The sequence below is a fragment of the Dromiciops gliroides genome, chromosome 3 (genome assembly GCF_019393635.1).
Source record: "Dromiciops gliroides isolate mDroGli1 chromosome 3, mDroGli1.pri, whole genome shotgun sequence".
Taxonomy (NCBI): Eukaryota; Metazoa; Chordata; class Mammalia; order Microbiotheria; family Microbiotheriidae; genus Dromiciops; species Dromiciops gliroides.
This window is the reverse complement of record NC_057863.1, coordinates 448763795-448791707: the sequence shown is the minus strand read 5'-3', so window position 1 is coordinate 448791707 and position 27913 is coordinate 448763795. Positions and strand designations below refer to the sequence as shown.

The following is a 27913-nucleotide window of genomic DNA, read 5'->3' as shown; positions in this document are numbered from 1 at the left end:
GAAAAAGAAACATATTAAAGGATGTTAAGGAAATAATTAGATTGCATCAGGAAATAATGCAAGAGAATAACAGCTTATAAGAACGTGCATTTCTAACATATTTGAGAGAAGATACATGGATAACAATGAAAGGAAATAACAATAATGAGAAATATAGTTTATTGGCCTAAATAGACCCAATGGGTTTTTTTACATTGATTTTGATTACCATTTACAGTTACACAAGCTCAAGGCCTTAAAACTTACAGTAATAGTGGCATTTCCAGTATTGTGATCAGTACTGTTTTAAAATGAGAATTACTTTTATTTTTTAAATACTGATAATAGCACAAACAACTTATCAGGTGACTGACAGAAGGGCTTTGCTCAATCTTTATGTATCCCAAATGATGTACCTATAATATCCTTATTATGAAGTACTTAATGTTTATTAAGGTTGCATTTTTATGATAAGCATAAATACTAAGCTACCCCAGTGTTCTAAATTTACTTTCCCTCCCTCTCCTACCCCCTCCTCTTGATAAAAGGTCTTTAAGCATGGTTTTAACAATCACTTCATTCAATCAGAGGCTATATTTGTATTCTGGTTTCCAAAACTCAGTGCGTGGTTATAGAATGTTGGTGTGCTGCATATTCCCAAAGATACCTCAGCCTTTGGCCCCACTAGGTAGAAGCTGTTGGCTTTCTTTTCCCTTCTAGTAATGTCAAAACTTTCACAAGGACTACATCTCTAAGACAGAAAAGCACAATCCAGTGTGACCCAGAGACCCAGGTGTTAAGGGGGAAAGAGGAACTCATTGCCAAGTAGTACGTAGGTTGCAAGTTAAGGCAATTCTAGTTAGTGCTCAAATAATAAAAAAGGTTAAGGTACAGTCAGTTCATACTAATGAAATAATTACAGGAAGTTGCTATGTAATCCTGCCAGATTCAATTTAAAATAAATAAAGGGAATGTTTGAAAACTGAAATTCAGGTCAGCCTAGTCACTCAGGATAGTGGATGTTGCCTTAAACCAGCTATTCTTTCCCCCTCATCATATCCGAACATGAGAAGAGCCATAAGATAACTGGAACAATAATAATTGGACAGATTCCTGTGCATACACTGAAAAAGAATCTCACAAATACAATAAAATGAAAAAGAGATTATGCACCATCTCTCCCCTCCCCCACAAAAAAGGAACAGAATTTGGATGGTTTGGAAAGATTTAAAATTAAAGTAATAAGAGACATGAGGAATAAGTTCACCTCTGTGGTGATTTACTGTTGACTTGGCAGGCTTAGAAACATCTAGGCTCAGGCCTGGCTATCTTCAAAGTAAGAGAAAGTACCTTCTTTATGATTCAATGTATAACTAATAATATTATAGTATCCTTACTGGGTAACTAGGTGCTACAGTGGACTGCCAAGTCTGGAGTCAGAAAGATTCATCTTCATGAGTTCAAATCCATCCCTAGATACTTAATAACTGTGTGACCCTGGGCAAATCACTTAACCCTGGCTGCCTCAGTTTCATAAAGAGTTGGACGTGACTGAAACAACTGAACAACACAGTCTCACTAAGAACTGTGATAGTGAAATTTTAGTACAATATTAAAACGGTATTCTACCTAATAATGTAAACAACCAAAACAACACACACACACACACACACACACAGATGTGTTTAAATGTTATATAACCAGATGATGAAAAAGAACTAGTGCTTCTGACAAGTCTGTTCCCTTTAGTTACTTCTGCTCTTCTTTCTGTATGTTTCTTCCTCTTGCCATCTTCTTTGTGTCCTGCCAAGAAAATGGGAACTCGCAGCCACTAGTGACTCAAGATTCATTCTACTCTTTCTCCTCAGAAATATTTTGAGGCATAAATCTAGAGGCTGATTCATCTTCTGAGAATGAGCACTGGATGATCTGAAAGGCAGGACATTCTGTCCTCTACAGTTGTACTCCTCTGCTAAGACTTCTTCACCTTCTATACAATTTATTGTCAGAGACTTTCCCAGGCCATTTTAATCAGCCTCTATCTTTCTTCTACTCTCTTTTCTGATGTTTCTGCCATTAACTATTTTAGTTATAATTAATATGAATTTGAATTACACATATCACTATCATCAAATAATGTAGAATAGAATCAAGTTTCCCCACTGAACCAAAATGAAGTAAATTCTGTATCAAATGAAGAAAATCTACTTTCTAAACCTAGAAATCTACTAAAAGAGAAAAAAGGGCCCTACGCTTCTGCTTCCATTTCTAGGAATTCTTTAACTTCCAAAAAATGTTCTCAAATGGATTTTCAGAGAAGCCAAATGAAAATGGGTCCCTTCCACCAAAAAATTCCCTGAACACATCATCTGGGTTCTGGAAAGTGAAGCCATATTCAAATGCATTATCAAAATGACTTCCATCTCCACCTCTGCCATTTAATGCATCCTTCCCATATTTGTCATAGATGTCTCATTAAAAAAAAAGTCTGATAATGCCTTATATGCCTCAACTATTTGTTTGAATTTCCTTTCTGCTTCTTTATTTTTAGGATTTTCATTTGGGTTCCCCTTAAGTTCCAATTTTATGCCTTGTGTATATATGCATATATGTATGTGTGTATTTATATGTATATGTGTGTATATGTATATGTATATGTATATATATGCATGTATGTATATGTATATATGCCTTTTTAATATTCCTAGGTATGGTATGTCTCTATGCCATGTTTTAATAGTTTGTTCAAATAGGTCCTTTGCAGAGAGCTCCATATAGTGAAGAAAATACTTTGACCTACCCAGTGACAAGTGGGGCTGGCAGCTAGTGATGAAGTCATAAAGAAGAGCTGAATAGTGGGGTTCCCGAATCTCCTCTAGACTCTGGCAATGCTGCTGGTATTGGTAGCTGCCCCTAAAAGATATCTTTTGTTTGTTTCTTTGTTTGTTTGTTTTTTTGGTGAGGCAATGGGGGTTAAGTGACTTGCCCAGGGTCATACAGCTAGTAAGTGTTAAGTGTCTGAGGCTGGATTTGAACTCAGGTTCTCCTGACTCCAGGGCCAGTGCTCTATCCACTGTGCCACCTTGCTGCCCCATGGGTATTTTTAGATAAGTGAAGCTAAAATTGATACACAATGGAATTCCAAACAAGATATATTTCTTTTCCACAAGAAAATCTGTTTACTGAGTACTATCTTTGTAATAGTCACTTTGCTAGGCTATAAGAATAGAAAGAACTAGTGCTGGTTTTTAATGAGCTCAAAACCTAGTTGAAAAGAGAGGCACAGAGTATAAATAATAGCTTAAATGATAAGAGAAGTAGCACATGGTATGTGTCAAATGAGTTGTATAGATAAATGTCATAGGTGCTCAGTGAAGAGAGAAAACACTGAGGTTTGGAGTACAATGGAAATGTTTCTAGAAAGAAGTGGGACTTGAATGGGGCCTGAAAGAAAGACAGGACTTGGATAAAAAGACTAATGAGGGAAGTGATTTCAATCATGAGGAATAATGTAAAAAAATAAAATTGGGGTAGCTAGGTGGTGCAGTGGATAAAGCACCGGCCCTGGATTCAGGAGTACCTGAGTTCAAATCCGGCCTCAGATACATGACACTTACTAGCTGTGTGACCCTGGGCAAGTCACTTAACCCCCATTGCCCCGCAAAAAGAAAAGAAAAGAAAAGAAAAGAAAAGAAAGGGGCTGAAATGTATGTGGTGTGTTGGGACAACGGTGAGTAGACCAGTTTGATGAGAGAATAAAATTAATAATAGATAAGTCTGGAGAGGTCAGTATAAGGAAGTTTTGGGAAGAAGAATGAAAGGTTAGAGTGTACATATTTCCTGTGGTAACACACTGAATATTTTTTTGAAGGGGAATTATATATGCCAATAACATATAAGGGAAGAATGTTTTGTGAAGGATAACAAGGTGTGGGGGGAAGACTGAAGGTAAGAAGATCAGTTCCAAAGATAACGTAATACTTCATGCTTTAGGTGATGAGAATTTAACTTAAAGGAAAGGTTGTTGTTTGTCCTTCATTCTCAAAGAATACCATGACAGATGTCAAGACTTGCAATGAGTTGGATTTTAAGTTAGGAAGAGCTGTGCAAAGTCACCAGGCTTACTTTTTCCTCTGGAAAGATATATTATCAGGACAACTGGAGATAGCCCCAGATGTTTAAAGCAATTGGGGTTAAATGACTTATCTGAAGTCACACTACTAGTAAGTATCTGAAGTTAGATTTGAACTCAGATCCTCCCAATTTCAGGGCCAGTGCTCTAGCTACTGTACTGCCTACCTGCCCTTAGGGAATGGTAGTGCAGATAGAAAGGAAAGGAATAATACACAAAATACTATGACCTGAGCATGTTTGTATTTGGAGTAAAGGATATTCTCATGGCATGAGAAATCAATCGATTTCTGGAATTAAAACCTGAAGGATACAGAAGATCATGAGATCAGTAGCACACATTAGATTAGCATAGCCTGGATGGATAGAGCAAATTCCCAATGTAAATCCCAACCTCATGAATTATGATTTTCTCAGGATTTGATAAATAAGGCATGTCCCTAGCTGTTAACAACTGGTTAAGGGTGAAGTTTTTAAAATTCTAGAGTCTCCAGACTAGTCTCATTTCTACTTTCATCCTTCACAGCACTTCCCAGAAATCTCAAGCCACACAGTCTCCCCTTGAACAATCATCACTATTTCCTACTCATCATAGGATTGGAGTCCACATCTGGAAACACCCTGGGCTTTAATAGGCCTGGTTTTTGTTTATTTTTGCTGTTTAGTTGTTTTTCGGTCATATCCAACTTTTCCTGACCCCTTTTGAAGTTTTGTTGGCAAAGTTACTGGAGTGGTCTGGCATTTTCTTCCCCAGCTCATTTTACAGATGAGGAAACTGAAGAAAAGAGTGTTGAGTGACTCGTTCCAAGTCACACAGCTAGTAAGTGTCTAAGGCCAGATTTGAACTCAAGTCCTTCTGCCTCCAAGACTGGCATTCTACTCACTACGCTACCTAACTTCCCCAATAAGTTTGTTGAGGCTCTATCTTATTTTATCATAGGTATTCCAATTCTTCCAGGGCATCTCTAGCCATGCCAAACCCTCTCTAACTCACTTTTATGTGATGTCTACTCCCATTATAATGTAACTACTGTGAAGACAAGGGAATCTTGATTGCTTTTCTTCTACCATAGCATTTATCACAGTGCCTGGCATATAGTAAGCTCTCAGAAATGTTTCATTTGCTATCTTAAAGGTCACAAATCCCATGATCTCATTTTGCTGATGAGGAAGATGTTAAAGTCCCATAACAAGCTAGAGTAAAACTGTGACCAGAAGAAGCTAGACTCCTGCATCCTTGACCATTCCTGTTCACTACTCCCCCATTCCTCTTTAGTGTGGTAATAATGAAGAAGTAACTGGAAAAAGACAATAATTTCACTGATCTAATAAAAACTAGAGGGGAGAGCAGAGAGGTAATTCATTTTACAACAGAGTGAGGTTCTTAAAAGGTCTTGACCATCTTGGATGATAGGCCAAATCAATGAAATAAAATTTATTGGAACTAAATATCAAAGCCTACAGCTCTAGGTTGGGAAGATTACACACTCAATGGAGGATAGGGGAGGTAGCAGTTTGTGTGAGAAAGTTTAGGGCAGACTTTTGGGCTGAAAGGTAGATAGGAGTCTGACATGGGAAAGCCAAAATAGCTAATGTTAATGTTAACCTGCTTTACTTCAAATGAAAGGCCCAGAACCAGTCTGTGGAGAGTATAGCACCACTTTCCTATGCTTTGGTCAGAGCATATTTGGAGCCCTGTATCCACTTTTGTGTGTTCTAAAACTTTACATCTCTTTTCTCCATAAACACCAACATTACCACTTGCCTCTCCCTTTCAGCTAATGGCCTCAAATATTATCTTACTGAGAAAACAACAAACATTTCCACAAGTTCTCTCTTCTCTTCTCTGCATGTCACCATCTCTTCACATTATTTCCTACTTTATTCTATACAGTCTCTGACAAAGTGATCCTTTTCCTCCCCAACGTCAAGCCCCCTTTCTGTATCCTTGATCACATCTTTTCATCTTTTCCAGAATACTGTCAGTCTTTTCCCCTCTATTGATTCCAATCCTCCCCCATGTTAAACAAAGCAAAATAAAATGAAATAAGATCACTAGATCCTGCCATTCCTTTGAGCCATTATCCTAATTCTCTTCCTTTTCACAATCAAATTCCATGGGGAAAAAAATTGGTGGTGTTGGGAGACTGTCTACATACACTACCTATTCTTCCTCACACTTGTCAATTCTGTGATCTGCCTTTAGATTTCATCTTTCAACTGAACGTGTTCTCTCCAAATTACCAATAATATATGCCTTGCCAAATTTCTTGGCCTTTTCTCAATTGCCATTCTTATTAATCCTTCCTCAGCTGTTGACAGTGTTAACTAACCTCTCTTCCTGGACATTCTCTCTCTGTCTCTTTCTCTCTCTCTGTCTCTTTCTGTCTTTCTCTGTCACTGTCTGTCTCTTTGTCTCTGTCTCTCTCTTTATGTAGTAGTGTTCTCTTTCAGACATCTTCCTACCTGTCTGACAACTACTTTTCACCCTTCTTTTCTGTTTGCTCTTTCCATATCATATACTGTTGGAGTACTCTAAGGCTCTGTTCAGGACTAATTTTTATTCATTTTCTAAACTCTCCAACTTGGTAACCTTAGAAGCAACTATAAGTTTAATTTTAAGCTCTATGCAGGTGACCACAAAATTTGTATACTGATCCCTAATTTTTCTTCAGAGTGCTAGATACTTATTGGATATTTCAAACTGGATGTCCCACAGACATTCCAAACAGAACTTATTCTCTCCATCCCCAACCCCACCCATCTCCTACAATTCCTTATTTCTGTTGGGGTCACCACCCTTCTTCTAATCATCCAGTTTTGAAACCACAGCCTTATCCAACATATCCAATTAGTTGACAAATCTTCTTTTAATCTCTAAAACATATCTTCTATCTGTCCTTTATTTTTCTTTTCACATGACCATAACCCTAGTTCAGGCCCAATGAGGGAGTTTTTTTACCTGGACATATTGTGATAAAATCTTAATTAATCTTCCTGCCTCAAGCCTCTCTGCTATCCAATCCGTCATCCACATAGCTGCAAAAATCTTTTTCCCCCTCAACTATAGGCTTGACTACATCACTCACCTATTTATTCAATAAATTAGGATGGTTCTCTATTGCCTCTAAAATAAATATAACATACATTGTTAAACTTTGCTGACCACCAAAACAAGGCCCCATACTATTTTTTCAACCTTATTATACATTATTCCCTTTCTTATACTTTGTGGTCTAGATAAACCAGCTTTTTTGCTCGTGATACATGACATTCTATTTGCTACCTTTGTGTCTTTGCACTGGTCATCTCTCAGGCCTATAATACATTCCTACTTCACATTTGTTCATTTCAAAAGTCCAATCAAGAAACACATTCAACATGTAACTTTTCCTGATTGCCTCAATGACCAGTGCGTTTCCCTTCCAAATTCATTTTATATTTATTTACTTTGGTTATGTTTAATTATGTGTGTTATCTACCTGCAATAGACTACAAGCTGCCTGAAGGCAAAGATCATTTCACTGTTTCCTGTTCACTTTTGTATTCTAAGTATTCATCATGGTACCTGGCTTGTAGTAAGTCCTTAATAAATGCTTATTGATTGATAAAATTTGAAGCAAATGAATAATCTTTTAAAAATCTGATTAGACATACATACATTAACAACCAAGAATTCCAGCCAGCACCAGACATTACTGAAATATGTTTTATATCCATATGCCATCCATTTTAGAAGCATCTCTAAAATGAAGATATAAGTGAAGATCATGTCACCATATTCCAGAATAATCTTGATAGTCTTTCTTTTTTCAATGTATATATCTTCAAAGATCTGTGTATAAATAAAGGAAATTATTAATTCATGCACAACATGTGATTTATAATGAGAGCAGAAAAGGAGACATTTTCATGTTAAAGACATGTTTGAAATGAAGCATATAAGCTCAGTTCTGGTTTTAGTGACACAGCTAATGCCTTGAGCTAGTCATCTTACAATTTTATTCCCTGGATCACCAGAGGCCCAGTCAGAAAGAGTAAACATAGATCACCAAAATACTGGCCAACAAACTTTTCCCCAACAAGTCATAGTTATCTTTGTCAGTAACTGGGGAAGAAGAAAGGGAAAGGAATAGGGGAAATAAGAATTCATTGAGCATCTACTACATGCCAGTCATCGGGATAAGTGCTTATTCATTTGATCCTTAAAGTATTCCTGTGATATAGATGCTATGATTAGCCTCATTTTATACATAAGGGAATGGAATTAGAGATTAAGTGAATTGTCCAGGGGCAAACAGCTACTGAGTGACTGAAGATAGATTTGAATTCAGGCATTCCTGATTCGAGGCTCAGACCCCTAACCACTGTGCCTCAATTCATTAATTGCTTTAATGAGGAAGGCCAGTGGACAAAAGCAATGTAGGACAAAGAGGAAAGAGATTCCAGAGGAGATAGAATCAAGTGCATAATTAGAGAGATTGTCCTTAGCAAGGAGAATAGACACCTCTTTTTCAGAGATTGGCATAAAAGAAGAGAAAATAAAAGACAAAGAAAAAAAACCTGATATGCTAAGTAAAGAGAAGAGGAAACTGACAGTGAGTAGCCTTGCTTATTTTCCTAAAGTAGGAGCTGAGGTCCTCTGTTAGGTAGAATCGTGGGTATACCTCTAGACCTGAAGTCAGTCAGCAAGATCTGAGTTCACATCTCGCTTCAGATGCTTATTAGCTTATAAGCAAGTCACATAAAATGGGGATAATAATAGCACCTAACTTCCATATTTGATGTAAGGGTCAAATGAGATAACAACTGTAAAGCACTTAGCACAAAGCCTGGCACATAGTAGGCACTATTGTTTCCTTCCTTCCTCTACTAGGGAGTAAGGGTGATAGGAGAATGTGAGTAAGAAAATCAAATGTTCCCATCAGCCTCATCCTCGCTTGCAATCTCACTTACCAGAGCAACACAGCTGAGCAAGATGATGAGAACTATGGAAAACTCAAAGCACCCATGTTTTACTGTCCGATAGCAGGTTCTCCTTAGGTTCCACCAAATCTTTCCTTTCCTAGATTTCATGTTGGCTTCACAGTAAGGGAACCTTCTTATACAACCTTTTAAAAGTAACATTATAATGAAAAACAAAACATCAGATGGTAAATTAAATAACTCTTTTTAGACCCCAAATTTAATCTTAGTAGTTTTTTTTGTCAAATTTTTGTCTGATATCTCTATGATGACTAGTACAAGGAGTTCCTGTGAGAAGAAAAAGGCGAGTTCAGCATATGCTTGTTTTTCTTCTTGAGCAATGTTTGTCTCCCACCTCTACAAATATGTGGTAATTGTGGAAGCAATGGATCATACAGCACATGAGAGAAAACCACCCAAGGGTGTTCAAGGAAGGTGGTAGTCCCTCTGCACTGTCTTAGCCTGCATTAGAAGCAAGGAGTTCTGTTCTGGTGGCCATATTTTTGGAGAGGAAATTAAGAAGTTTTAGCATTCTAAAACAGGAGTTATGAGGATTCTCAGAAGACTGAGAGTCATGCCATGAAATGATCCATTGAAGGAACTTGGAATCTTAGAAAAGACCTACTGGGATGCAGGAAGGCTACTACCAAGATATCATTAGAAGAGAACTATCATTTTTTGCATTGCATACTAGTACCATAAGGATGTCAGACACGTTCAAAAGGAAAAATGTCACTTAGTTCAGAGGAGGTTTATTATTTCCACAGAAGCAGTGGGAAAAATTTATAGAGAACACATGAAATCAGAGTTTATTTCCAAGGAATGAAAGAAGACGACAATGTTTTCCCCCCAAAACTTGGTTGTTCATGAAGTTTTGGAGAAATATGAGAAGCAGATGCAGAAGTTTAAACCATTAGAACATGATTATATACATATGTATGTATGTATACATATATATGTGTATATATGTGTGTATATGTACATATTTATATATATATATATATATATATACACACACACACACACACAAACATCTAATAGAATCAGGAATCTAAGCAATATAACATAAAGTGTCGCAACATTGATGCAAAAACTAAAGACAATTGAAAATCTGTATGTTATAGAACCAACAAAGACCAGAAAGAAAAATTAGACAACTAGCATTTTTTAAGTACCTATTATATGCTAGGCACTGTGCAAAGTCCTAGTGATATAAAGGAAGGCAAAATCTTTCCCTGATCTCAAAGACCTTACAGTCTAATGAAGGAGACAACATGCAACCGACTATGTATAATTTCTATATAGAATAAATTGGAGATAATCTCAGATGGAAGGCATTAAAATTGAGGAGGACTGGGAAAGGCTTCTTGCAGAAGTTTGTATGTTAGCTGACACTTAAAGAAAGACAGGAAAACTAGGAGGCAGAGACAAGGAGGAAGGAAGTGTCAGCTATAGGGGATAGCCAGTGAAAATAGTGGGAGAAGAGAGGTGGAATGTTATGTTTGAGGAACAGCAAGGAGATCAATGCTCACTGAATCATGACATTCTTGGAGGGGAGTAAGGTGTAAGAATGGAAGGGTAATATGGGGTCAGATTATTAAGGGCTTTAAAAACTAAACAAAAGAATTTCTATTTGGTCCTGGAACTACTGGATTTTATTTAATAGGGAGGTGGCATAGTCAGATCTGCACTTTAGGAAGATTGATTTGGTAGCTAAGTAGAGGATGGATTAGAATTGGGAAGAGATTTGAGGTAGGAAGATCATTAAGCAGACTACTGCAGTAGAGTTCAAGTGTGAAGTGATGATGGTTTGAACTAGGGTGGTGGAAGTGTCATAGGAGAGAAGGTGGCATACATGAGAGATTTTATGTGAGTAGGAAGATAGGATGTGACAACCATTATTGGGGGTGGCATGAGAGAGATTAAGGAGTCAAGGATGACACCTAGACTGTTATTTGAGGTGAATAGGAGGATGGTGGTGTCCTTGACAGTAATATGAGGTTAGGACGTTATGAGGATTTGGGGAACGGACAGTTCAGGAACGAAGGGAGGGAGGGAGGGAGGCTGGAGGGAGGCAGGGAGGAAAGGAGAAAGGGAGGAGGCAGGAAAGAAGGAAGTAAGGAGGGAATGGAGGGAGGGAGGAAGAGAGGAAGAAGAGAGGGAGGGAGGGAAAGGAAAGGAACTTTTGTGTTAAAAATGTTCAGGGAAAAAATCACGACCTAAGACAAGAGAGAATGAGAGATAGAAGGAAGGAAAGAAAGGAAGAAAGAGAGAGAGAGAGAGAGAGAGAGAGAGAGAGAGAGAGAGAGAGAGAGAGAGATAAAGAGAACCTTATACCTTAGCATTTTAGGTATTTAAAATGAAACTTAAACATATACGTACCACAGTAGATTACCATTTATTATTTTTAAAAGATTGTCATACCTTGCACTTTTTTCATTTGTATTGAGACAGAAAAGCATAGTCACTACTTTTATAATCAAGAGAAGGAAAAACAATTACACATCCCCTAAATGAGAAAAATAAATTTTCATTCAAGATTAAAGTTAATAAACAATGACCACAAGAATCAACCGAAAAATATTTCTTTCTTTTATTGGCATTGTAGTTCTCAGGTACCTAGTTGAATTTTAAGGAAAAGTTAGTCCCGTTAAAATGTTAACAGCAAATCATATGAATTCTTAAGTAGTTCCAATAAGAAATTTGTATTTCTCAAAGGTAGGGTAATAGTTGGCCACTAAAAATAAATCATTTATTCACAGTGACAAATAAAACACATTTTTTATTAAACTTTTGGGGAATTTCAAAACCTTCCACATTTCATTTGCTTTAAATTTACTTTCAGTAAAAACATAATAATTTTCCAAAGCTTATCCTCTATAAAATAGGCAGAGAACCGGGTTTTTATATGAAACAATTTACAATAATACATCAGTCCTTTTGTTGTCTGGATCCTCAATATAAATTGGAAAGTTGTGTCAGTTCATTTTGCATACAAGTGGCACTCTGCCATGAACTCAGAGAATAGCAATATCGAAAAACTGTAATGATGTCTATGTATGTTGTAATCATAAAACTGCTACTCTCCAATTCCCAGTCACATATGTACATAATATATTTACTTCCATCTATATAACAGAATCCTGTATTTGGCTGTAATTAAGGAGATGTTATAATTAAATCCATGAAAGTCTATGAAGTAAGGAATCAAGAATGAAGATAAGACTACACATACATTTTTTCATCTTTATAAACAGAAAAGTGAAGGCATAAGAGATTATTCAAGAGTCCATATTGAACAAAACATAGGGAAGTAAAACATGGGAAAACTATATATGAAAATGTCTGTCACAACAAAAAGAACTCTGGATTTTGGTTATGGTGTTCCTGGGAGATTTCATTTTGGGGTTTCTTTTAGGAACATATGAGGAGATTCTCTTTTCACTTTGACTTTTTACTCCAACAAGTCTAGGCAGTTTTCACTCATGGTTTCTTGAAATATCATAACCAAGCTTTTTTGGGTCATGATTTTTAGGTAGTTTGAAGTTTCTTAGATTATCTCCTCTTGCCCTATTTTTTCAGGTTAGTTGTTTTTGTAGTAAACTTTTATATTTTCTTCTCTATTTTAGTTTGATCTCTTAATTGTTTTTTATTTATTTTTTTTTTAGTGAGGCAATTGGGGTTAAGTGACTTACCCAGGGTCACACAGCTAGTAAGTGTTAAGTGTCTGAGGCTGGATTTGGACTCAGGTACTCCTAACTCCAGGGCTGGTGCTCTATCTACTGTGCCACCTAGCTGCCCCTAGTCTTTTAATTTTTAAAAATATTTTTTATCATGTTTAAGACAGTAAGTGACAGAACTTGTGTAACCACGATGCTGGAATTGTAATAAATGATTTAAAATAAAAAGTATTTCAAATTTTATTATTATTAATAATTGAAAAGAAGTTTAAAAAACCCAATAGTATAAAATAACACCCTTGGGAATCTATGTTCCACTTACCATATGTAAAACAGGCCCCTGGTTCATCTAATTTCAGAGGTTTATTCACTGCTTGTTCTTCCCCAGAGGCAAGGATGGGAGCCAAGCTATCTTCAGAGGAATCATTTTGGTTTAGGTTCTAAAAATCATACCCATGCCCAAAGAAAAAGGAAGTTTTAATCCTTTGATTGGCTTAATTAAATTTATTTCAATGTCATTTCATATTAAAAATAATAAATATATGCTAAATATAAAAATGAAAGCATGGCATAAAAGTACAGAACTACACATTATGGTTAAAATGAAACCAAACTTACAGGTGTATTCACACTTGATTTTTCTTTCCACCCATACCTGTTCATTGGATTTGGTGATAATATGGAGTCATCAACAATTCTACCTAGTCCTTTTGTGTCTTGCTCCAAGGTCATGATTCACATAAAGCATGAGTCATAATAGGGATATGCAAAAAAGCCAAAAGGAATTTTCACACATTAAATCAAAGAGTAGGATGAATTCAGGGAGTTGCAGCTTGGGAAGAATCATAGAAATCAAAAGATAGACAATTTAAAACTGAGGGCTTCTACTCACTTATAGTGATGAAGGTAAAGAAAGGTTCCAAATGGAAATTGGAAATATGGCCACAAGTTTGCCTCTCCCATGTGTATTCCCACTCCTTCCAATGGTATGGGCACCAGTGGGAGAGAGAACATCCACATAAATGGAGGAAATTTCCTATTTTGTTATACTGCTTAATTTTTTTTTCTTTGAAATAGTATGTCATCTGAAGACAGAAATATAACTAGGGGCCCATGTGCTGGGATTTTTGGGACGTTAACCAAGATAAACCTGGAATTTGGCTTTGTGGGAAGACACACAAACCTGAGATTCAGATAGAAAATAGGAATCTTGACACTAACTCAATTCTATTAAGCCTAAATTTACTAAGTACAAACTATGTTCAAGTCATTCTTTTGGGGGCTGAAGATGCAAGGACATATAAAACATACTACCTGCACTCAGGAGGTTTATAATATATTAGGAGGTATGAAATAGGCACTAAAGTAACTATTATACAATTTAGAAATGAACAAATACATAGAAAAGGTAGGTTGGCCAGAAATAAATCCCAATAGAGGATCTAAATCTTATCTGGGAACATAGGCTAAGAGAAAGAAAAGAGAGTGAGTCTCAGACCTGCCCTCACAAAAGTTTTGGTTTGAAGTAGAGTTGCCTTATAGGAGTTGAAATTGAAAGGATATTTCAAGGATAATTTGAGAGGAAGGGTAGGAAGATACTCTGAGGTCCCTCTGAATACATATATTTCTCATTATTGCTAACATATCAACATCTATTCACCTAGACTTACTAGCTTCTAAAGCAAGGAGTGCCTATGCCCTAGGTGTTCAAAGAGTTCATGCTATGTTTTGACTAAACAGAGAGAATGAAAAGTTCCTACCCAGAAAATGGAAGAAAGTCCAAAAAAGGAAATCATGAAGAAAAATCTATTCTAAGTATCCTGTTTGTACTAATTTGTTTGGGGAGCACAGAAAGTAACAGGACTTGCCATAGATAAAATATTTTCCATAATGTAGTTTCCCAAAATGAGCTGGAAAGTTTCCAATAAAACGGGGTTAAGAAGTGTCAGGTTGATGATGTAGACAAGAATTGGTTAAAGACAAATGCTGAGTTGAAGAGCTAAAGGCAAGAAGCAAACTCCAGATCAAATGGGTCAAGAGTTTGAAGAACAAGTAAATACAAATCGTCTTCACAGTAGGCAATATGGTTTGATGCTAGCAGAACAAAGTGGGTTTAGCTTCTTCATGAACATAAATAAAGGGAGAATGCTTCACCAAATAGCAGAGATCATGAAAAAATATAAAACAGATAATTTGTCTCATACCATTGAAAAATCTTTCCATGAACTAAATAAATGAAAATAGAATAAGAAGGGGAAAACTTTTCCATTTGATACAGATTGGGGGAATTCTTCGGATTTAGGTTACCTAGATTTCTCCTTTAAGATTAGACACAGGGGCAGCTAGGTGGCGCAGTGGATAGAGCACCGGCCCTGGATTCAGGAGTACCTGAGTTCAAATCCGGCCTCAGACACTTAATACTTACTAGCTGTGTGACCCTGGGCAAGTCACTTAACCCCAATTGCCTCACTAAAACAAAACAAAACAAAACAAGATAAGACAGAAATATTTAGTTTAGATAATGGTATAGGTAGTTAGATGTGGAATACTTTGAATGATCACATTTGAAGAATGTGGCTCTACAGAACAGAAGTTAGAAGGAATTCTCTAGTAGGGGTGCCTAGGTATTTGACCTTATTCCTGTTTCCATCCCCCACCCACCCAGTAACTTGCATAAAATCATTTGTGGCATCAATTTAGCAGATGGCATGAAATTGGGAAGCAATGCCAACATGTTAAGTGAAAGGCATATAAAATTAATTTTATAGACTAGAATAATAGGTTGAATATATAAAGGAAAAAATGTAAAATCCTTAATTGACCTTTTGAACAACAAAAACAGGTACAAGATAGGGAATTGTATTTATCTTCTTTCAGGCACATGTGTGCTTGTATGTACCACTGAAGACTCCTCAGCCACCCACTATCATGGGGCTTGTTTCTGACACAACCACATTTGCCCTTATTCATCAGGACTCTGACCTCTCTGTATTCCCTCCTTATGGTAGGCAAATTTGCCCCATCTGTCCCTTTCTAGGTTAGTCACTGGAGATTTATAAATTTACATCTACCATATGTTGCTCACTCTATCCTATCCAAAATTAAGATGGATATAATGATATACATTACAGGTATTATACCATCATCTTTTTTCTCATAAAAACCTTTCCTATTACTATTTAGTGTGCCACTGAAATTGAGAACTTCAGTTTTTTCTTCACCTCATCATGCTTCCTCATCCTACTTGTCATGTCATTTGCCAATCTTGACTTTTCCACATCCATATCTCTGTCTGTCCACTTCTTTCTACTTCCATAGACACTAACCTCTTTCTCTAATTTAGTCCCTCATTACCTCTCATCTGCACCACAGCAACAGCCTTCTATTTGATCTCTCTGCTTCAAGTTTCTTCCCTCTATGATCCAAACTATGTAAAGCTGCCCAAAAACTTATCGTAAAGGGTAGGTCTGTTTATGACACTCTCCTATATTTTGTTGGCACCCTCCTGATGCTAGGATGAAATATTATTTCATCTCCATCTGAACCTTTTAGATCATAATTTGGAATAATTATATGAATATAATTATTAGCTTAATATTACCTGTATATAATTAAAAATAAGAAAATATACTCGTATTAGGGTACAAAAATAAATTTTCAAAAATCTTACTAATAAACAAAAATATTTGGAGAACACTGATCTAGAGTAAAATCAAAATTGAATTAGAAAAAAGGGTGGAAGGGGCAGCTAGATGGCACAGTGGATAAAGTACTGGCCCTAGATTCAGGCGGATCTGAGTTCAAAGCCAGCCTCAGATATTTGACACTTACTAGCTGCGTGACCCTGGGCAAGTCACTTAACCCTCATTGCCCCACAAAAAAAGAAAAAAAAGGGTGAAAATAAGAAGATACTAATTGGAATTTCAATAGTTCAAAGTTGCCCTTAAAAACATGATTCAAGAATAAAAAGGGAAAAGAGTGCAGTAATGACATTGATTACAAATATCATTATTTTTTATCACTACAAAGCCAAAGGAGCGTAGAAGCAAAAACTTCACTCAGCAAACACTTTGAAGTCCTTGCCTAATGGAGATAAATGGCATCCATGCTTGGTGATCACAAGTACTTATGGTATTTAGTTTCTATAGCTTTATAACTATAAAGAATAAAAAGGGGAAGAGGTTCATCAAATTAACAATCACATCCACCCAAAACACTATTATATATAGTGTTTAATACTCATAGTTCCCTAACTCTGCATTATTGAAAAAGGTTTATGAATCTATGGGTACATTTAACATTGTCATTTTGATCTTTATCTAGCTCTAATATAATACATATCATTAAAGTATTACTCCATCTTCATATTGAATATGTTTTTCACAGTATGTATTATTAATTAAATACCAATTACTTAAAGTAGAGGTTGGCTTGAGGGCCAAATCTGACCTTCACCCTGTTTTAGTATAAGCCTTAAGCTAAGAATGACTTTTACATTTTCAAATTGACCCTTAGACTATAATTTCCAACATATAAAGCATCACTAATATAAAACATCACTGAATTTATAACAGTATTTTGAAATAATTTGAATAGAATTCCATTCAGAGCCTATAGGGGAGAAAGAGGTGACTCTTTGAAAAGACAAGAGAGACAAATGCTACATCTCATACCAACTGGTTATATGATCCAGGACAAGCCATTTAACAGCTCAATATCCCAGTCAACTTTCTAAGGATATTAGCTGCTCAGCTGTTGTCAATATGCAGTTCTTTAAGGTATTCCTTTGGTGAAATTGTTGTGGATCATTAATTCATCATATACTTTTTCATTTGATGAATATTAATAGTATAACTGTTATCATATAGGCTGTAGTCTACAAAGTTTCCTGCTACCAAAATTTTTATCCTTGAAGACCCTAAACCACATTTCTTCTCTATCAAATAATAATAATATAAAATACTGCATGAAAATTTTTTTTACCTCTTTACTGCTTTCAGAGTCCAATTCATTCCTAAATTCTTTTGGGTAAACATTTTCAAGATCATATTCTCCACAAGCAATTGGTGCTATTCCTGAGAAAGTAGGATTAGGAATAAGTGAAGGAGAATCACTTTTGATCCTGACATATTTCTCCAAGTTGGTTCCAGTGCTATGAATTCTATCTTTACCATTCTGGAATGTTTTGTTTGTGTCATTAACTGTGTAGTTGGATTTGACATTCTTCTTCTCCTTCATATTTAGATTTTCCTCTCCTTTGATATGTGAAATCATTTGCTTCTTAGAAAACAGTTTTGCGATGAGCTCAAGTAAAGTTTGTTCCACATAATGTATTCCTTTTTGAATCCTCGTCATTGCAAGCTGGAGATTTTTGGACTCTGGGCTCACTTGGATGGCTGCAAAGTTCTTTGAACTAAATGAGCTCAAAAAAGCCACAAACAGGATCAGTAACTAAATGGGGAATCAAAAACAAGAGCTTGGATTATAAATACATGTCTTGTGTTCTGAAAAAAACAACAGTAATATCTTTGAAATGTTTACTAAAGGTCAAAGTACAGACAGAATGAATCCAATGAAGGCAAATCTGTGCTCTCTCTTCAAGGGAACTCAAACATATCATCCACACTATGTATGTGTTGTTTACTGTGGTATTTAAGTCTTGAGCATTCAAGAAACATATTCACAGCAGTATTCACACATAATAATCTTGCTCAAAACTAGGGCCTCTGGTGTCAGGTTAGGTGCAGTAATAGAAAATTAACCTTAGAATCAGGAAAACTTGGATTCAAACTCAACCTCAGATAATTACTTGATTGTGAAACTAGACAAATAACTTAACCTTTCTGGGCCTCTGCTTCACCATCTTTAAACAAGAGTATTAACACTTGGCTTCTAAGGTTGCTTCCAATCATAACCTATTGTTTTATCTTCCTATACCAAGCCAGGTACACACTACAGTTGCATCTTTCTTAGGCAATCCTGCTGCCTTTAATGGGACAAAGGAATTGGTTTTGAGTTTAGCCAAATCCTTGAGGACATGGTTGCGGGGCATTTATTTGTCTGTACCTTCTACAGGATACTCTTTCTGGCTAAACACTTTCTTCACATTTCACATTTTACTAAGACAATTAAACCCATTTGCACAGAACCCATAGAACTTATTTGAATGATCTCTCTCCCTCTTCTTTTTCTCTCCACATTTCAAAATTCATTGACATTGCCCTACCCCCTTCTATTCTGTTTTACTCTTATTTCTGAAAAAAGGCAGTCCTTTTGCACAAGGCCAATCCTTCTACATAGACTCTTGATCATAGCTTTTGTCTTTTCCAGAATATTACCCCTTCAATCATCCTGCACCTTGATCCTATGATTAAGTCCTCTTTCAATACTGGTTCCTTCTCTGATATAAATACCCCAGTAAATGCCCCAATCTCCTCCAACCTTAAAAAAGTCCTCACTCCCCTTTATAATCTCTTCAAGATCTTACCTTCTCTATCTTCTCCATTTCCCTACCAAACTCCTATAAAAAATAAACTACATTTGTTGCTATATTTCCATCTGCTTTCATGCCCTTTTCAACCCTTTATAATCTAGTTGGAACATAGTCCAATCACATCACTAAATTGAATCTTTATCCAAAATTACCAATGATATATTTAACAAATCTCCCAGAAAAAATCCAAGGTATTATAAATACAGTTTGTGGAGCTATAAATAATTTTAAATGGGCCTGAAGTTCAAAGAATAAATATAATAAAAATCTCTACCAGCTTTTTTCAGCCCTCATATTTTTTTACCTTTCTTCAACTTATGTTGAGGTAATGAAAGGCATAAGAATTGGTGAGTGATTGTATATGTGATGTGTGGGAAAATGAGGAGTCAAGGAAAATACTAAGGTTGGAAACTTGAGAAACTCAAAAGATGATGGTGTTTTTGAGACTAATATTAACATTCAGAAAAGGAATGGATTTGTTTTTGTTTTGGTTTGGTTTTTTGTGAGGCAATTGGGCTTAAATGACTTGCCCAGGGTCACACAGCTAGTAAGTGTCAAGTGTCTGAGGCCAGGTTTTGAACTCAGGTCCTCCTGGCTCCAGGTCCAGTGCTCTATCCACCATGCCACCTAGGTGCCTCAAAGGAATGGATTTGAATGGAATGAGAATGACTTATCTTGGGAACATGTTGAGATTGAAATTTCTATGGAATATGCAGTCTGAATTGCCCAAAATATAGTTATTTATGTGTCCCTAGAGCTGAGGAAAGATCCTAGGACTGAATGTAAAGATCAGGGAGTTATCATGGTAGTTCATGAGGTCACTAAGTAGAAAAAGTATATATAGAAAACAAGAGATCAGGATCGAGACCAGTAGCTGTTCAATCATTTCAGTTGTGTAGCATGACTTGCCAGGGTCATACAGCTACCAAGTGTCTGAGGCCAGATTTCCACTCAGGAAGATGAATCTTTCTGATTACAGAAAAATAGGGTTTTTTTGTTGTTGTTCAATCATTTTAGTTTTTCTGACTCTGTGACACCATTTGTGGTTTTCTTGGCAAAGATACTGGAGTGGTTTGCCATTTCCTTCTCCATCTCATTCTACAGATAAGGAAACTGGGGCAAATAGGGTTAAGTGACTTGCCCAGGGACAGACAACTAGTAAGTGTCAGAGATCAGACTTAAATTCAGGAAGATGAGTCTTCCTGACTCCGGACCTTGAACTCTATCCACTGCCCCACCTAGCTGTCCCACATTTCTATGTGGGATTATGGATCATAAACTAGCAAAGAAGAAAGAGAATGTATGGTCAAACATAAAGAAAGAGAGCTACAAGAGAATAGTATTAAAATTATTAGTAGTATTAAATTAGTATTAAAATTAGTAAAAAAAATAGTATTAAAAATATTTTTAAAAAAACAGAAGAGAGACTATACAGGAGGAGAAAGTGGCCAATAGTCATCTCACATATACAATCAGTTGCCAATCCTTGTCCAGTCCATCTCCTTCACAACTCTTGGATATGTTCCCTTTACTCACATGGTTACCAACCTAGCTAAAGAACTCATCACCTTAAAAATTGATTACTTCAATAGCCTCTTAATAGTTTCCCTTCCTTTCCTTAACTTGCCATATCTTGTAGTTTCCAGACCTACCTTTCTGTCACTTTTCATATCTTGTTAAATAATATTGCAGATGCTACCTCTACAATATCTCTAATATCTCCATAACATCTCTCCTCTCAAATAACTATAATTCTTTATTAAGTTCTCATTACCTCACTTTTATGACAGTCTCCTAATTTCTCTGCTTTCAATGTTGTCCTTCCTTAACGGATTCACTACATAGTTGTCCAAATAGTATTCATGACACACAGGTCTCTCCATGCCACTGACATATTCAAAAATTTTCAGTGGCTCCCTCATGGCTCTACAGTAAAATATGAATTTTTAACTGTAGTATTTAAATCTTTGAAAATATATTTCCCTCCTCCATTTCCATATTTATTTTATATTATCTCTCTTCTCCAGCCAAATTATCCCACTGCCTGCTCTCCAAACTTTAATCTTACATCTCCAGGTTTTTGCTCAGATAATGCTATATAATACTTTCTCCTTACCCTCACCTCTGAAAATCACCAGCTTACTGAATCAAGGCTCACCTCAAGCTCACTTCCTATAGGAAACCTTTTCTAATTTCTCCAGTTATTAGTGTTATACCTCACCCCAAAATATTTTTGATTTTCTTCTCTTTGTGCATGGTTTATCCTTCTCAGTAGGAGCTATTTTAAAAGTAGCTTAGGAGTAACTTTGTCTCTTTATCAATTAATAAATGTTTGATAAATTGAATATGCTACCAACATAATGACTAGGAAAAATAATAGCCTTCCTTCAAAATTATGTAATGATACAGCTATGGGTTTGCCTAGAGTTAAAAGACTTAAATCCCCTTAGCTCAAAACCATTAAAATTCACCAAATGTTGACATTTTGAATCAGTATTTGAACTCTTCTGATTACATACCAGTATTTTTCCAATAATAATCATTATCACAAAAAAGGCAAGGCATTTGCTTGGGCTTGATATATCCATACAGTCCCACATGGGCTCTATCCATTCACCACAAAACACTCGGAATATCATCAGAAAGGAATGGAGAAAGTCATGCATGTGCCAATGTGGAAGTGGATAGTCAACACCAGTCATCCAGAAATGTTCCTGGCAGTTTTTACCAAATTGCTTCATGCCAACCACCGCAAAAATGAAACAGGTGAAGAACAATACAAATAATAAGCTTTGAGAAGCCTCCACAGAGTAAGCAATCATCTTTATCAGCCGTTCACATCTTGGCCAAATTTTTGCCAATTTGAAAATCCGGAGCTAAAAGGAAGAAATAATTTTATTATTATGTACAATAATTCTCTTAGATCCTCAGAAGTATAATTTCAGTAGTGCTAAAATATAGGTAAATCTAAGATTCTATACTTATTAATAAATCCCACTAGAAAACAGCTTTTCTCTCAATGTTGATATTCCTATGACTTTACTTTGTTAAAAGGTGCTGATTTTCCACATTCCCTAGTTCTTTGCATGGTTCAATTAAAACGGAAATGGTCAAAATCAGAGCATTAGTGAGAACCCAAAAAATCCAGGAGAACAACATCTCAAGGGTATTTAAGCTTATCAAGCACAAATCTGAGAGGTACTGGGAATTAACAAAGAAAGAGATGGCTGTGGAGTCAGGAGTACCTGGGTTAAAATTTTGTCTCTGATACGTTATGGCTATGTAACCCTGAACAAATCATTTATCAGAATACTTTAAGTGTTCAAGTTTTATGGAAAATATTGGATGTTGGAGGGGATGTAGGAAAGCTGGGATGCTAATCCACTGTTGTGAAAAGGTCCAACTATTCCAGAGAGCAATTTAGAACTATGCCCAAAGAGTATACCGTGTGATCCAGCAATACCACTGTGACATTTATATCCCAAAGACGTCCCTCAAAAGAGAAAAAAGACCTTTTTGTACAAAAATATTTATAGCATCTCTTTGTGTTGTGGCTAAGAACTGGAAATCAAGGAAATGTCCATCAACTTGGGAATGGTTTAACAAATTGTGGTATATGATGGTGATGGAATATTATTGTGCTATAAGAAATGACAGGCAGGATGACTTCAGAAACACCTGGAAAGACATGTATGAAATGATGTATAGTGAAGTGAGCAGAACCAAGGGAACATTGTGCACAGAGACAGCAATATTGTTCAGTGAAGAACTGTGAAATACTTAACTATTCTCAACAATACAATGATCCAACACAATCCCAAAGGACTATAGATGAAACATACTATCCACCTCTACAGAAAGAACTGATATTGATGCAACAAACTGAAGCATGCTATTTTTCACTCTTTCATTTTTTTCTTTTAATCAAGTTTTCTTTTACTAAATGACAAATATGGTAATATTTTACATAATCATACATGTATAACCTATATCTGATTGCTTGCTGCCTCAAGGAGGGGGGAGAGAAGGAAGGATAAAATTGTTTATTACATTTAAAAAAATTTAAAACAAGTACAAGTTTTAGAGAAAGTGCCAATCTCATTGGTAGAGTAATTTTTTCCCCACAGAATCACTCTATATCAATGAAATCACAGTTCTGATAAAACACGACAGAAAAAAGATGAAGGATATAAAGTTTCCTTAACAATATCTAGAAGCTAAAGACAAAATTGTATTTTCTTTCATAAAATTCCTTATATCATTTTGATTCTTCAATGGGTTTGTGATCTCACTGATAAGAATATTTCTTTGAAAGATGCAGTTAGCAGTCCATTAATAGCTTCATATCTTATGTAACTCTTGCCTATATCCTCCCCAAACATTTAAATAGAGAGCAAGGAGAGTTCTCATAAGTATCAGTGACCCAGTGCTTTGCCCATGGCTTTCATTATCTGTTATTGTTGTTCAGATGTTCAGATATTCATACTTTTCATGACCCCGTGGTCCATACTGTCATGGGGTTTTCTTGGCAAAGATACTGGACTGGTTTGTCATTTCCTTCTCCAGTGGGCTTAAGCAAACAGATTAAGTGATCTGTCCAGGGTTACATAACTAGTAAGTGTCTCACACTAGATTTGAACTCAGGTCTTCCTTGCTCCAGATCCAGTGCTCTATCTAACTTTCTCCTTCATTATTTTTCAAGATTTGGGATATTTAAGTGATTTCCTAGTTTTGATTCAAACCTATCATCTCCAGATTAATTAATGAGTTCTAAATCTTTGGCTCTTTTTGAACATGAGTGTCTGTACTTTCTTGAGTCTAACCTGTTTCCATTCCTACCTCCCTTCTTGATCCCTAGGCCTTGAATCAGCACACTGGATTCCAGTTTTTTGATCTATGTCCATAACCCAAGGATGCCAAGAGGTCTCTTAGTGATAACTATTTCCATGTTGTTTAATACATGTAAAATATAAAATTTGTTTAGTTTTTACTTACCAGTCTGAATGGTATCAGAAATAATAAAACATAAATATCTGCTATACACAGCTCTGCTAAAGCAAGTAAAACAATAATGCTATCCAATATGTTCCAGCCTATTTGAAAATAATTATATGGATGTACAGCAATTATCTTCAAAAACATTTCTGTTGTATAGATCCCAGTAAAGACCTAAACAAAAACAAAATTAAATGTTATTTTAGAAACAAAGTTCTTCAATTATACATATACGTAACCCAATCAGTTTAAGTTTTAGGAACTGAGCTTATTGTCTAAGAATAAAAGGTGCAGAGCATGTGCCAACCGGCATACATAGAAGCCTTCTTATCCAGGTGTTTCCCATACTTACAAAACTACTAGTTCAGTCCCTATTCCTATGTTCCATCATATTAATTATATTACTTTATATTAGAATAATATTCATATATATATATAAATTATTTCAATTGTAACATTATACATTATTGTTACATGCATGCAAAATTAATTTAATTGATTAATTAAATCTCCTCAGCAGTTCTTACAGAAATTATCTATGTGTATATATGTGTGTATACATGTATATTATATGCATGTATGTATATACACACAGAGAGGGTTTAAGAGGATTGACATGCTAAAGACAGAGGCAAAATTCCCAATTCCTCGATTTAAAATATGACCTCTGACTACTTACAACTTCTTTCAGTGTCTGTGCCCTCATCTATAATATGGGAAATATTTTTTCTTATTTTGTGTGCCTTGCAGACCTTTTATGTGAATCAAGTGAAATAGTACATATAAAAGTGCTTTGCAAACTGTAAAGACATAAAAATGAGACTTGTTAATCAGTTTTTGTTTTGGAAGATGCATAAAAATGCTATTTCTAAAGCTTATGCAATGACTGACTTCGAACTCTGGGTATACAAAAAAGCTCTAGCTTGGACCCTCTTTTCTTTATACATTCTTTCACTTGGTGACCTAATCATCTCTCCTAAGTTCAAGTAGTGTTTCTATGCAAGTGAATCCCAAAGCTCAGCTTTCAGTTTGAATCTCTTTCTTGGGGTCATTATTCATCACCAACTGCCTATATAGACCTAACAGACTGGATACCCTGAAGAAATATCAGGCTTAACATGTCCAAAATAGAGCTTATAATCTTTCCCCTGAATCCATTCATCTTCCACACTTTCTTATTTCTGTCATGGAAATTACCATCTTTCTAGAACTCTCAGGTTTGTGTCCTTGGTGTTATTATCTCTTCTCATTCCATATATATAGTTATTTGGAAATTTTTGTCCTTTTTACAAACACAATATATCTCATATATATTCCAATCTTACCACCATAGTTCAAGCTCTCTCGCATGATTTTTTTTCAGTGTGTGTGTGTCTTTTAACATTTCACACTGTTTACTTTTTTGAAAAAAATCACACAATACTACATAAGTATACTACACTGTATTCAAAACTACTCTGTTTTCTGTGATTCTCTCTGAATTTTATTTTATTCTCTGATGTGCACTTTTTATATTTTTTCTCTTTCCTCCATACTCTGCCTTAGAGATGGCTACAATTGGACACAAATGTGTGTGTATGTAGAACCATGCCTTGCATAATTCTATTTATTAAATCTTTCTCTGGAGGCAGATAACATGTTCCTTCATAGGTCCTTTGTAGGGGATTTGAGTATTTATAATACTTAAGATGACTTATTTGCTCAAAGTTGTTCTTAAAAACAATATTGCTGTTACTCTATACAACATTCTCTTGGTTCTGCTTTTACCCTTTATTATTTCATGCAAGTCTTTCCATATTTTTCTAATCAATGAGCTCATCATTTCTTATAGTACAGCAGTACCCCATCATGATCATATACCACAACTTCTTTAGCCATTCCTCAGTTGACAAGCATCCCCACAATTTCCTCGTCTTTGCTACCACAAAGAGAGATGCTATAAATTTTTAGAACATATAGGTCCTTTTCCTTTGTCTCTAATCATTTTGGAAAACATGATAGTGCTGGAACAAATAGTATAGACAATTTAATAACTCTTTGGGCATAATTCCTAATTTTTCTCCAAAATGGTTTCTTAATTGGTGTCCCTGCCTTAATTATCATCAACAAAGAGATGATGATAAAATCCATAGTGGTTGAAAATGTCACCAAGAAAGAGAGAAGAGAAAATTGTATAAAAAAGAGAATCAAAGAAAAAATATAGTAAGTATTTACTATATGCCATGCACTATGCTAATTGATGACGGAACAAATACAAAAGTGAGACAAAGTCAAGGAGTTTACATTCTGATAGGAGGAAATAACCCTTAAAAGACAGTGGTAGTCAAGGCAGATTCTATATAGAGAGTCATAGGGATAGCTAAGAAAGTTACAAGGCAGTTGATTAACATGCCCTTTCAGGAAGAAAATAATTGCTGTTCTTAGAGCAAAAAGCAGCAAGAGTGAAGGGCAGTAGAGAAGAAGAGTATGTACAGCATGGCAAGTTGCAAAAAGCCTTGATAGATGACTGGATGGTTGGTCCTGTGATTGGCTAGATCAACGCTTCTTAAACTGTGGGTCTGGACTACATATGAGGCCATGTAACTGAATGTGGAGGTTGTGAAATATATATTATATGTGTGTTATATATGTATACATACACACATATGTGTATGTATACATACCTGTACACACATGCATAAACATATACACATGTGTGTATACACACTTAAATATCTAAAAGGGGTCTCTAGTGGAAAAAATTTAAGAAACCCTAGGCTAGATGAGTTAATACTCATGGCAGGGCAAAACTTGAAAAGCTTAGTGGATTAAATATCACATATTGTGCTATTGTCTCTGGAGGTCTGACCCAGAGGAAATTACTTCAAATAAGAAGTGAGACAAGGCAGATATTTAGATGTCTGGGGTGGAATGTTGAATTGAATGTGAGCAGGCCCCAGGACAGTTTGGGGGAATATTACATATGGGATGTGATATATGGATGATGTTCAATCAGTTAAACAAAAATCATTCATTAAGCACTTATGTACCAGGCATTGTGGTATACAAAGAAAAACTAAAAATAGTACTTTCCTTCAAGAATGTCACATTCTAATGGAGCAGACAGCATCTACATAAGTGCGTGCAACATATATACAGAAGAGATTAGAGATAATCTCAGAGGAGAAAACAAACTGGGAGGTGGGGGCATGGGAAGGGGACCAAGCAAGAACTTCTTTAAAATGTCAAATGTGAAGGATGAGGGAAGTTAACAAATATTCATTAAGCACCTGCTTTGTTCCAGGGACTGTGCTAATCACTTTACAAATCTTATATCATTTGATCTTCCTAACAACTTTGGGAAGTAGGTACCATGATTATCTCCATTTTTCAGCAGACAAAGGCTAAGGGACTTGCCCAGGGTCACAGAGCTATTAAATGTCCAAGATTAGACTTTAATTCAGGTCTCCCTGACTCCTGGCCCAGTGCTCTATCTACTGTACTAGATTTAGAGGAAGCCAGAAAAGCTAAGAGGCAGAGGTGAGGAAGCAAAGCATTCTAGGAATGTAAAACAGCTTGTACAAAAGCATTGAGACAGGATATAATATTGTATGTGAAAAAAATAGAATGGTCCAGGTTGTCATGAATTTTAAATGTCAAACAGAACACTTTATATTTGATCCTGGTTGTA

At 35.8% G+C, this 27913-nt stretch overlaps 1 protein-coding gene and 1 pseudogene across 1 annotated transcript in view; both read right to left on the bottom strand.

Annotated features, from left to right (window-relative positions):
* LOC122749084 (sodium channel protein type 9 subunit alpha-like) overlaps positions 1-27913 on the bottom strand; it is a 126865-nt gene that overhangs the window by 24766 nt on the left and 74186 nt on the right. The window contains exons 14-19 of the mRNA XM_043995259.1: positions 24244-24417; positions 21768-22124; positions 17739-18206; positions 13078-13195; positions 9067-9221; positions 7772-7945 (exon numbers count right to left, since the gene is read on the bottom strand). Coding sequence (XP_043851194.1) covers positions 7772-7945; positions 9067-9221; positions 13078-13195; positions 17739-18206; positions 21768-22124; positions 24244-24417 — 1446 coding nt within the window. The remainder of the gene's footprint in view (positions 1-7771; positions 7946-9066; positions 9222-13077; positions 13196-17738; positions 18207-21767; positions 22125-24243; positions 24418-27913) is intronic.
* On the bottom strand, positions 560-7384 carry LOC122746155 (annotated as a pseudogene).